This window comes from Dreissena polymorpha, chromosome 11, assembly GCF_020536995.1.
Source record: "Dreissena polymorpha isolate Duluth1 chromosome 11, UMN_Dpol_1.0, whole genome shotgun sequence".
Lineage (NCBI taxonomy): Eukaryota > Metazoa > Mollusca > Bivalvia > Myida > Dreissenidae > Dreissena > Dreissena polymorpha.
This window is the reverse complement of record NC_068365.1, coordinates 34050175-34062881: the sequence shown is the minus strand read 5'-3', so window position 1 is coordinate 34062881 and position 12707 is coordinate 34050175. Positions and strand designations below refer to the sequence as shown.

The window sequence follows — 12707 nt, the reverse complement described above, 5'->3', positions numbered from 1 at the left end:
TAGGAATAAAATAACTCGCTTCTACGTGATCGCGGTTTTGTAAAAATTTGGTCAGAATGGTTAGCGTTCGAAACAAACGTTATCAATAATAATGTGGTTTAAATTAAATTTCTATAAAGTCACTTATATTTGCAAATGCAGCAGTATCATACTCAAACAAATCCCAGAAAAAACAAGAGCACCGCCTTGCGGGTGCAGTAGAGCTGCAACGATTCACCAACAGCTCGATTCGATTCGATTTCGATTTCAGACACTCCGATACCGATTTTTTCGATTCGATTCATCTTCAAACCTAGTTTTATCATATATTCACTCTTATGCCTCAAAATTAACATTTCTGTTCAAATGTGATTTCAATAAAACACATAAAAAAGAAAAGCAAATTTGGAATTTTCATATAAAAACTTATGACTAGAAGATTGTGTTGATTACACAATAATATAAAAAATAAATAAAAAATCATAAGAACGTATCTGGAATCAGTTGAATGGTAGTGCTATCACATTATACTTTTACCCAAAACCGCAATACGCATGTCTACCATCGTGACATGACAGCATCACCTGTTACCTGTAGGGCAAATCACATTCTCTAATAAACTTAACAAAATTCCAACAGAAATAGAACTACTTTTCTGGCTCGCGACTTCAGTAGTTGCACTTGTGCAACCTCTTAGTCTTGCTAAATCAACGTTATGATTGCGTTTGACATGTTGCATTAGATTAGTAATTGAGTCGGACTTTGCGTACGCAACATCCGTGAAGCACAGTTTACACTTTGCTTTATCGGTAGGGCTACCATCCCGAAACCCAAAATACTGCCACACTTATGATTTTAGCTTCTAAGGCGCATCTGATAATTTCAATTTGTCGGCAACTTTTTGAGCCATTTTGACGCTTTTTTCCGAAAGTAGACCGTAACGCGCTTATTGGTTGGATGACTAAAGTAATAAGCAACCAATCGCGCGGGTCGTAATTACAGGTAAACATAAAACCTTCACCTTCCCGTATCAATAGTCAGAATACAGCGTGCTTTACGTATCTATGTATATATATATATGTATATATGTTAAAGAATCGAATCGAATTTGGTAGGTTTGGTATCGTAATCGAATCGAAGCATTTCGAATCGATTTTCGATGAATCGGATCGAATCGTTGCAGCTCTAGGGTGCAGACCGCTCATCTATTTTCTTTTTAAAGGTGAAGGGACTCTCAATTTCAATCACAAATGAGGGAGGGGTGGAGTGAAGAAGGGTGTATAGTGTGGGTGTGTGGACATTTATCACATTATTTTTCAAAAATGCGGGGAAAAAAATGCAAAAAAAAAAAATCGGGGGGTGGGGGGTTGGGGGGGGGGTAGGGGATTCTTGGGTGCGATGGTTGGACGGTATTTCAAAAAAATAAAATAATAAAAATAAATATTTGTGTTTTTTAACCGGTTCAAAAAAAATATTTTTTTGGGGGGGTGGGCGGTGGGGTATAGTGTGAGGGTGTGGTGGTCATTTGTGAGATGATCTTAAAAAAAATTAGGGGGGAGGAGGGGGGAGGAGGGCACGGGGGATGGTTTGGGTGGAGTCTATTGTGGTATGTCAGTTTAGAGTAGTTTTGTCAAAGTATCAATCAAATCTAATCATAAATAAAGAAGTTATGGCAATTTTAGCAAAATTTAATAATTTGACCTTGAGAGTCAAGGTCATTCAAAGGTCAAGGTAAAATTCAACTTGCCAGGTACAGTAACCTCATGATAGCATGAAAGTATTTGAAGTTTGAAAGCAATAGCCATGATACTTAGAAGTAAAGTGGATCGAAACACAAAATTTCACCATATATTTAAAATTACTAAGTCAAAAAAGGGCCATAATTCCGTAAAAATGACAACCAGAGTTATGCAACTTGTCCTTTTACTGTACCCTTATGATAGTTTGTGAGTGTTCCAAGTATGAAAGCAATATATATGATACTTTAGGGGTAAAGTGGACCAAAACACAAAACTTAACCAAATTTTCAATTTTCTAAGTATAAAGGGCCCATAATTCCGTCCAAATGCCAGTCAGAGTTACATAGCTTTGCATGCACAGTCCCCTTATGATAGTTAATAAGTGTTGCAAGTATGAAAGCAATAGCTTTGATACGGTAGGAATAAAGTGGACCTAAACACAAGACTTAACCAAATTTTCAATTTTCTAAGTATAAAAAGGGCACATAATTCTGTCAAAATGCCAGTCAGAGTTATTTAACTTTGCCTGCACAGTCCCCTTATGATAGTAAGTAAGTGCTGCAAGTATGAAAGCAAAAGCTTTGATACTTAAGGAATAAAATGGACCTAAACACAAAACTTAACCAAAATTTTCAATTTTATAAGTATAAAAACGGCACATAATTCTGTCAAAATGCACGCCAGAGTTATCTAACTTTGCCTGCCCAGTCCCCTCATGATAGTAAGTAAGTGTACCAAGTTTGAATGCAATAGCATTGATACTTTCTGAGAAAAGTGGACCTAAGCGCAAACTTAACCGGACGCCATCGCCGACGCCAAGGTGATGACAATAGCTCATAATTTTTTTTCAAAAAATAGATGAGCTAAAAAATTGAATATAAACCGACAGAACCGACAGAAATGATTCGATGTACGATGTGAATCAAAATTTAGTTTAAGTAATAGGACACAAAGAAACTTTTTTAGTTTACGGATCATTTCGGCCAGGGACCTATTTCGGCTTAGAGGACTGAGAAAGTCATGTAAAATATCGAATATAATATATATGTTTTATAAACAACTGGTAGCAAGTTATAAATATATCGGCAATATACCAACCGAAAAGCACTTCATGCTGTTTATCATCTTATACGTAAATTGGTGTATATGTTTTAAGTATTTCTAATTGACGTGAAACTCTTAAATAGAAATTGCAGCATGACTTTTAGTTAATGTGCTTTGTATTAATAATAGCGATTTCAATCGTTCCATTAAAACCATTTATTGTGCGAGCATCGAGACACTTTTGAGTTAATGATGTTAGCACAATTCAAGCTGACACAATAGTATCAGTTTGTAATTATGTGTAATTTCATTCGCACCTCTCGCTTAACTCAACGTTCAAAGGCACGCGCACTTTCACACTTTATTAGCGCCGTCTTTAATCTGTTCTATCTCTATTTAAAGAACAGATTAATGTGAACTTAATTAACACAATTATTTTAACTAATGCAAGCTAGAATTAATATATGACTACTTGCTATACAATCAGTATCATTCGAAAATGGATCTTATTTAATTGTGGTTTCTTCTTTGAACTCATGCTGTCCGCCGACATTTAGAATAGGTAGTGTCAGTAATAAATGTATTGCTTCAGATTGTTTGCGGAAAAGACGTGTATTAAACCCACCTAGTTGCAATAATCCAACTCTCAGCTATTGACCCTCTGAGCTGTACGTATGTACTCATAAAAGCTCAGAGCATTTAAGAAGAACTATAAACCCACCAATACAGAATGGACTCATCCGCGTCAGTTTTAATAATATTGAATATAAAATAATAACATCCATATCCACATAACACCGTAAAGCATATTTTGAGATATTTCCAGAGTATGGCAGAATGTATTTCCAAAGCTGAATGCACCCATCACTGTTTCGCTTCATGATTGCTCAGTTCAAAGACGCGCGAAAGTTATGCTGGCATATGTACTGTCTACAACGTCAAATTACACGCTTTGCATCAAAGTTGCTAAAAATAACTATAGAACCGATACAACTGGCCTTGTGGCAAAGTGACAATTTTTGCATGAGCTAATTGATTACAAAATACATGTAGGCGTAATAATTGACCGTTTGATAAGGCATAGAAAACGGCGTGTTTGTCGCACGTCTACCGTGAAGATGGCACATGAAATAATTAAAGGGCGTCGGAATTTTCGATGGGATTAAATACGGAGGCACCTTTATCGGCGAGTAGAAATAATTTCCGATTTATATAGGCTATTGTGTTTAGGTACCACCCGTATGTTGTTGTTTTTTTTGTGATAGCCAGCGGAAATGTTTTTTTTTCACATTTTGTATTTCATTCTTAATTTAATAGCCACGCGAAACGGTCAAACAAAGTTATTGGATAAAGTGTAATTGTGCAAAGTGTAATTGTGCTAGTGCATTCGGAAAATGTCGCAGAGAAACCTTTTCGAATTCGGAATCGGTAGTAACTCTGAAAGTGGGTGTAAGACGCCAACGACAAAGCGTACTTTAGATCTAAATGACAGTGCTCCTAACACCCCCAAACGTGCGAAAGGAGAACATATGACATATTACTCTGCTGTATACATGAAGTTAATGTTGTATTAGAATACATGTTTTGTATTTATTAATCATTGAAATATTGTGTTTAAATGCATAGTGTTGTAGTGACAGTAAAATGTAAGAAATAAATGTTAACATACATGTATCTTTTTATTTGTTGCTTTTTATATATTATATCTCAGTAATTTGCTTAAATTGCAAAAAATCATTGACTCTCCTGCGTTATTATTAGGACTCTCAGAAGTTTGATTTTGACTCTTGAAAATATGGTCCCAAGAGTCCTTGACTCTTGAGATTTGAGGTCTAAGGAAAGACCTGTCTACCGATAAAACAGAAACTTGTTAAATGGTAAATAGAAGTTATAAAAAAGTTAATTTAATCTTTCAGTTTCTCTAAATTTGTTCAGTGATTCGAATTTTCTAAGTTTAATTGACATCATGCCTATTGCAATCGAGTACTATAGCTTTTTTAATGTAACCTTTTGACTCAAGGTAGACAACGTGTGTAGTGTATATTATTTGCAGATGTGCATGGAACTATAGACTTTGCGTAGTTTAACACGCTGTAAATAAACAATTTTTACATGGATTTAATGGGAATGAAATAAATTGTTTGAGGTACATCGTTTATTGCGGCAATGTTTGAATTATTTCAGAAATTATTTTATTTGTTTCCTTAACCGCTTGACTGAAGGTAATTGGAGGATATATTTATACTAGCTGTGTGATCTTATAAGGTAATGTCAGAAGTTGTGCGACAATGCTGGGAATTAAAAACAAGAGCTATGCATAACAAGTGCCACACTCAGCTCAGGGTTTTCAATAGGATTCTTTGTAGCAGGCTTTTGAGTTATTTGAGGAGGCCAACCTGCTAGGGGGGTCCGGGGGCATGCCCCCCCGGAAATTTTTTAAAATAAAGGTGCCAAATCGTGGCTTCTGAGCGATTTTTGGCACATATTTTACATGATTTTCCTCAGTTAAAATAGAGGATATTAATGTGAATTGTTAAGTCCTCAGGTTACATCAACTCTCAGGGGTGTCAATTGCCCCAAATTTGAAATCCTTAAAATTAAATTCTGGGTGCCGATAGGGCCTACGGTGGGTTCCGGGCACACCCTGGACAGGGGTCCAGGGGGCCAGAGGCCCCCGGAAGCACCTGCAATTTAGCTTATTTGAAACAAAGAAATTGCTTCTCCTGAGCTTTAAGACACCTGTATTTTTAAGAGATTCAAAACAGAAAAAAAATACTTTGGCTTGCAAATATGATTATATCACAATCTATTTCTTTAAATTTTCATGTAGATGCATGGGTGTGCGGTGGAATGTCCCCATCGGGGGCGATGGGCCCGGGCCCTAGCTCAATGTATAATTTCTGTGCAGTACATAACATGTATTCTTTACAGTATTAATGAAAATCTGCATTAAACAAACACTGGAAATTTTAACATTTTAATAAGCTGTAACTTCCAATAATGACAATGACATTTCAAAATTATAATGTGGACTAGTCATTTTAATTGGTTTAGTTATATATTTAAAATATATAACTAAACCAATTTAAATGACTAGTCCACAAGTAGTTATTGCAAATTGGAAGAAACAGTACAAACTGTAAACTTCTTTATCACCTGTCAAACAATAACATTCAATATAATTAATCTCTACTTAACACGATCCCATTTTACCACGAGTATGTGACTAGCAATTCAAATAATATTACCAAAGGAGTAAGTAACCTTAAGAAAAATAAAGTCTGATAAACATCACAATAATTAAAACAATAATACTGAAGCATTTTATGAGCAAATACCTGAACATTTATAAGTAATACTGTGTTAAGAGTACACAATAAAACAGTACAATTACAGTGTTAACTCTTAGCACATGAGATCATTAAAACAGTTGCAAAAATTGACCTGTCAGACTACCAAAGAACAATCTCAATATAATGAACCTCCACTTAACACAATAACATTTTAACAAGAGTTTATGACTAGCACTTCAAATGAAATTACCAAACGAGTATATTACTTCATAAATTACAGTCTGATTCAGACTGTAATTTATGAAGTAATATGACTGATATAAGATGAGTATATGTCTGGCACTTTAAGTTACATTAACAAATGAGTACATGAACATGACTTAATTAATAAAAGTCTGATAAAAAGAAGTGTACATGCTAAGCACTAGCACAAATTAAAATACCAAATGAGAATATTGAGAGATAATGAGTGTCTCTGCAACTATCAAGATTTTGATAATAACAGGTATATATAAAAAAAATTAAAACATGTTACACCAATTTGAATTTTAATAGTACATTTTCCAGAATAAAAAAAAGTTTCAGATGATTCTAATCTAAACTAGATTAGAATGTGACCCAGAATCAGATAGTGAATTATTGGATGATGATTGTTGTGGCAACTAGACTAGTTGCCACAACAATCATCATCCGATAATTCACTATCTGATGATTGTTGTGGCAACTAGACTAGTTGCCACAACAATCATCATCCGATAATTCACTATCTGATTCTGGGTCATATTCCTTTGATGCCAGGTTAAGTTTTTGTATTGCTATATCAACAGCTGTCTCAATCATTGTAAGTTCATCATTCCCCTCAGTAACATCAGTTTGGACCCCAGCATTCACAAGTGTAAGAACTGGTGCTGATGCTGAGGCCCTTTGCTGCTTCGGGGGAATCTTCCGTCTCTCCTTCTTGTCTAGCCACAGCTTGACTGCTGACTTGACATGCTGCTTGGCTTCAGGACTTAAATAATAAAATACATGTAATCAATATGAAAATGTAGCATTTTTTTCAGATTAAATTTTACTTTTGAACTTTAATTCAGATTACATTTTACTTTTGAACTTTTTTTTATTTAAAGAAGAGTATGAATGGCCCATTTATTATAGAAGACACTGTGCAAGATCATGAATGACATAACAATTTTGTCAGAGGACCCCTGGAAAAGATGCCATTTTACCTGTTTGGCTCAGGACCATTTATGCACACATGCATCAGGGACTCCAGCATAGTTGTGCTAAGTCTGTTGCGTAGCCTTGTTTTGAGAGCCTATAAATGAGATTTAATGATTATCAAACAATACAGTTTAATTCCATTTTTGGAAAGAAATGACTTGGTATGAGACAGCTGTGATATTTTTACAAATTTTCTCATCTGAGTCCTGGGACTCGATAACTTGCAAATCTATGAACTCCCTAAGTGAAAGAACCAGTCCAAATATTAAACTATATTATATTTTTAGAAATTTCAATGCATTTTTGGGACCCACATAATTCAAAAATGTACATCACAAAAGGTTTTTGTGACGCAGGACTTGCAGGTAAAAAAATCACTGAGACAGTGAAAAGGCTAAAGTCATTTGAAGTGATTTGTATTTACATATGAAAAAAAAATGCTGAAATTTTAGAGAAGCAAGATCTGTTAACATTTAAGTAAATAAAAGACAATCATGTTCCAAAAGTGTAACCTTTAGAGTGCTGGCTCCTCTTTCAGGCCATGCATTTGAAACCGGAAGAGAGGCAACAATCTCTATGATGTGCATCATGGTTGGATAAAGCTGTCTCACAGCAGTGTTTCTCAATAGCTGGAGGATACACCATTCTGTTGGTGACGTCTTGGACTCTGGAGATTTCACAGACACTGGAATATGGGGCTTCATGCCATCTCTGATGTGATATTTCAGTCCCTCCCATTCAGCTTTCAACCTTTAAAAATTTGCATTTGAAGAAAAATGTGTTACGAATTAGATTTTTCTTAGATTAGTTCAAAAATGAATCCAATGGAAATAAGTGGGGGTTTTTTCTCAAAAAATCATCCAAACCTATATGCCTAGCGTGGTCATCACATTTTGCAAAATGATAATCAACCTTAAGGAAATATTTGTAAAAACATTTTTTTTTCAATTGTGCAAGGCTCTTTATCTTTGGTTTTAATAAGTTTTAATAAGCATAATAATATTTGGACCATTAAACATTAATTTAATCAAGATTGAGATTTCGTGCATCAAAGATTGAAAACAGCTACATATCCAAATTGAAGTATTAAATAGCAATACGGTTATGGGACTTTCAGATACCTGTCTCCTTCCTCGGGTTTATCTCGGAAGTAATGTTCAGCCAACACCTGCATCTGAGTTTGACCATAGTAGCGGATCTCCTCTCTCTGATCTGGCACCATCATCGGATCGAAGATGTTGAACGCCTCCAGCACAGGGGAACTTTCACAGAATCTTCGGTCGATGTTCTCGATAAGTGCAGCTATATAACTAGCAAACAAGTTCTCAAGTTCTTTTGCTTCTCTTGGGTTCATTTTTATGTCCGAACAAACATCAGTCAGAGACTCAACATCTTTAGACAGTCTTTCTATCGGTGCATTGTCCTCTAAAAGATCTTTTAACTTATCTTTTGTGCGATTTATGGATGGCACAATGGTTGCGAAGGTAATAGATCCAGTCTGGAAATCTTTGGACAGGTTGGCAAGGATTGGGAGGATGTCGTTCAAGATGTACACTACCCCAAGGAATTTCAGATTCTTCATCTTTCCAAACAAACCAGAGGCAACTGCGTCAGTATCCTTGAAGAAAGCTAATGTCTGCAGCACTGACTCGTAGTCCTCAAAGACAGCTTTGATTGCAGCCTCGAAACTCAACCACCTTGTGCTTACAGCCTTCTTCAAACGCTTTGAAATTTTTTTGAAAGCCTTACCTTCAAAGTGGATTGCTTTTAGTCTGGCCTGTATTTTAAGATATGTGGCCATTCTCTTTGGGGAATTGTCAAGAAACTGCCATACCTGTCTGAGAACAGTTTCCACAGTACTGATGTACTTTAAGTCAGTGTTACTGTCCGTACATGCTAGGGCTAACCTGTGACATATGCAATGGACATTGAGCAGTACTGGATTTATTTCTTTGAGTCTGGCAGCAACTCCTGTTCTTTTTCCCATCATAACTGAAGCACCGTCCGATGTGAAGCCGGTAAACTTTTCCATCGACAATCCATGACCTTCAAGTTCATTTACAATCACAGAGGTGATTGCCTCCGCATTAGGAGAGTCAAAGTTGGCCAGTAAGTTGTTACACGCCAAGAACTGTGTCGCAATGCTGCCTGATTCTCTGGAAAAAAACTGGATAAAGGTGACCAAATTTTCAGTTACGGATATATCTGACACCTCATCAGTAAGCACACCATAAGCACCAGCAGATTTCACCTTATTAATTACATCGTTTTTCAAGGCCTGTCCTAAAGTTTGAAATATTTCTTGGTGCGAACCTTTAGAATTGTAGTCGAAGTACTTCAAGTTCTCAACACCAAATGTCGTTTGTATGTGTGTCAACAATGGAATAAAATGCTGATTTGCAATAAACGACTTCATTTGAAAGTATGCTGTGGCAAAAACTTGCTCCAGAACTATATTCTCAGATTCATGCTTTTTGATTATTTCCTTTTCAAAGATAGAGCTCTTCTGCATAACAGCACTATCCAGAGCAGCTGTATGCAGATTACAGGTTGAGTGAACATTCATGGCATTTATTTTCATCCGCACACTTGGTGTTGCAGCAAATACCTCTTTCTGATTCTGGGGATGTTTCATACCATATTTCCTACACGGCAAACAGTACATACCCTCTCCCTCTATGTAACACAACCACCATCTTTTTGCTGTCATCCAATTATGTTGAAATTTCTTGGGGATTAAACGTTGTTCTTCTTGATGACTGATGGAAGTGCAGTCCGTCTTGCCACACACATGAACATTGTGCACTTTCTTCGATGAGTCGAACAGGGTGGTCAATGCATTCCTACATTCCTCAGGACTCCATGCTTTTGTTTCATTGACATCTGTGAATAAGGAAAATATATCAAGATTTGGAGCAGGAGTGTCTTGCGTAGATGTGACAGAAAAACCTCTGAAGGTTTGTATGGGATGAAAATCCCAAGAATCAGAAATAGTTATGTCTGTCAAATCTAACCATGACACATACAGTACATTCACTGTAACACAAGGTCCAAATTTCACTTTTGTGCATGAAAATAAATGCCATTAATGTGCAGGCCATTTTATGTCGGTCAATAGCGAAACATCGCTAATGTTGTACTTGATATGTACAAACCGACTTAAAACTAGTGACCTAAAAATCAATGGGGGTCATCTGCGAGTCATGATCAATGTACCTATGAAGTTTCACGATCCTAGGCCCAAGCGTTCTTGAGTTATCATCCGGAAACCACCTGGTGGACGGACCGACCGACCGACAGACCGACATGTGCAAAGCAATATACCCCCTCTTCTTCGAAGGGGGGCATAATAAAATGTATTTGTATTTGCACTTTGAATTAAACAGTTGCTTGTCCAAATCTACAGCAGCTGCAAACATTTTGTATTTTTGTCATACAAGAAAAGCATGTCATTTTCTATGTGCAGTATTATTATAGAGCTAATAATATGTTTAAACCATGCAGAAAGATTGCTTCCCAGTTTGTTTGTTTTTATATGAAGTTAGCCTTGGTTAAAAAATCATTTTGCAAAATTGAATGATCTGACGAGTACTAAAAGTTTAACATACTTACTGACCATAAATATTAATGTTACCTGTGGGTGGTGTACATGTTTGTTGTTTTGGTCCCTCAGGTTTAGAGTTTTCTGTACTTGTACCACTACAACTATCCACAACATGGTAGGATTCTTCGTTTGCCTTTGACATCTGCACTTGCACGGGTTCAGATGTCTGTAAATGTATGGGTTCAGATGAGCATCCTGCACTGGCATCACTGTGTGTTTCATGACTGTCTTTTTCTGAAATAATTGATTATTCAGTTTATAAAGATTGTGTGCCTGTTGACATGAGAATAATTGTTTTTATTATATACCTATTTAATGCTTTTAACAAAATACAGGTTGTATCAATCGTTGAAATAAAAAATCCTGTATTACGCTACTCGCTGTTTCCAATTCCGTATTACCATACTAGCCGGACTAGTTCGACCCACTTAATGTCGTCACATTACACAAACCAAAAATAGAAATATTTTACAGTACGAAATATATTACAAGGCACATCGTGTGACGTCATTTCTGTGACAAAACACATAAGTTTTATCTAAACTCTGTGAGGACATGTCGGACGTGGTGTTTATCAGAAGTAAACTATGTGTTAAAAAACGTATTTTGGAGTGTGTGTTTATCATGCAAAAATGTATATTTCGATAGGAATACAATAAAATAGCGTGGTTCAAACTTAGTTTCGATAAAGTCATGGAAGATAGAAGAGGCTGTGCATATTGTTTTAACGTTTTTGTTATAAACATCGGATTAAAGTTGTCAACTTATTAATTGTTATTAAAATTGGATTAATGATGGCATTAAGGTAAGCATGTCGGAAACCTGTGTTTTCCCGGTTCGAATGTTTACACGTTAATTTACATAAACTGTATTCATACGCGTCTTAAATAAACTATGGCGTACCGTTTTAGTCATTGTTTTGTCAGTTTTGTTAAAGTAAAAAATACATTTGTTAACTGTTTTCTTTAGTTTTCGTTAGTTGTTGTATATAATAAAAGGAATATTACGCTAGTCAATTGTTCCAAGAGTTTGTATCACTCTCGTGGCTTGTGCTATTTCGCATCACACTCGAGGCTCCGCCTCTCGCGTAATACGCCATCACACATGCCACTTGAGTGATACAAACTCTTGGAACAATTGACTAGCGTAATATTCCGTATTTATTTGGTTAATTTAGGCAATTTTTTTTTTGAAAAAAAATCGGGCATAGGTTGCCCCAGCTGATGAAATCTAAGAATTTAAATATTTTGATGAGGAAGCTTCTTTGGGCCATTTTTTTTCAAATAAAAATTTGGACATAGCCTAACATTGCACTGCCAATTCAATATATTGAGCATTTTAGGCAACCAGGTCCAACCTTAAGGACATATCACTTTCTGAAATGGTCAGAAGTGGGTGGGGTAATGTTTTCATTAGAACTGGTTCATGTATCACTGAATTATATGTAATTTTAGTTGTGCATATTGTTCCAAACTATATATAGAATGCTTATATAAGGAATTATTATTTTATATTACCCCACCCACGTCTGACTGTTTCAGAAAGTGATATGTCCTTAATCATGAAAAAAATCAGGAGAGTTTGGGGCTCGAGAGTTTCATTTATCCTAATGAAAGACTCACCCTCCTGTAAAATGTGGTAACAAATAAATCCACTTACCGCTCGGAGGATCAAAACTCTGTGGAGAAACCAAACATCAACGAAATCTGTCGAAAATCGAATAAGAAACGAAATGTAAGTGTAGCAGGAAAGTGCATTTAATCGGAGGTGCCGGTAAATGATAAACGTTAACAAAACTTGAACAAGATAACTTCAACAGCGAACTTT

General features: G+C 35.9%; 1 protein-coding gene across 2 annotated transcripts; it reads right to left on the bottom strand.

The window, feature by feature from the left end:
* Window positions 1-5726: 5726 nt before the first annotated feature.
* On the bottom strand, window positions 5727-11929 carry LOC127851397 (zinc finger protein 862-like). 2 transcript variants are annotated; one of them, XM_052385159.1, is made up of 5 exons: window positions 10911-11929; window positions 8398-10159; window positions 7789-8026; window positions 7282-7370; window positions 5727-7064 (listed from the first exon to the last, which is right to left on the bottom strand). In XM_052385159.1, the coding sequence occupies exons 1-5, from the start codon at window positions 11020-11022 to the stop codon at window positions 6785-6787; spliced, it is 2481 nt and encodes an 826-aa protein (XP_052241119.1). In that variant the 5' UTR covers window positions 11023-11929; the 3' UTR covers window positions 5727-6784. The 2 variants fall into 2 exon arrangements, with proteins under 2 accessions (XP_052241119.1, XP_052241120.1); XM_052385160.1 differs by having other exon boundaries at window positions 7888-8026.
* Window positions 11930-12707: the final 778 nt, after the last annotated feature.

Excerpts from the sequence above, each read along its gene's own strand:
- LOC127851397 (XM_052385159.1), bottom strand. The coding sequence starts at position 11,022 with ATGTCAAAGGCAAACGAAGAATCCTACCATGTTGTGGATAGTTGTAGT. Across the intron at positions 10,160-10,910 it reads AACATGTACACCACCCACAG|ATGTCAATGAAACAAAAGCA; the intron begins GTAACATTAATA and ends CCTTATTCACAG. Across the intron at positions 7,371-7,788 it reads GAGGAGCCAGCACTCTAAAG|GCTCTCAAAACAAGGCTACG; the intron begins GTTACACTTTTG and ends TCTCATTTATAG.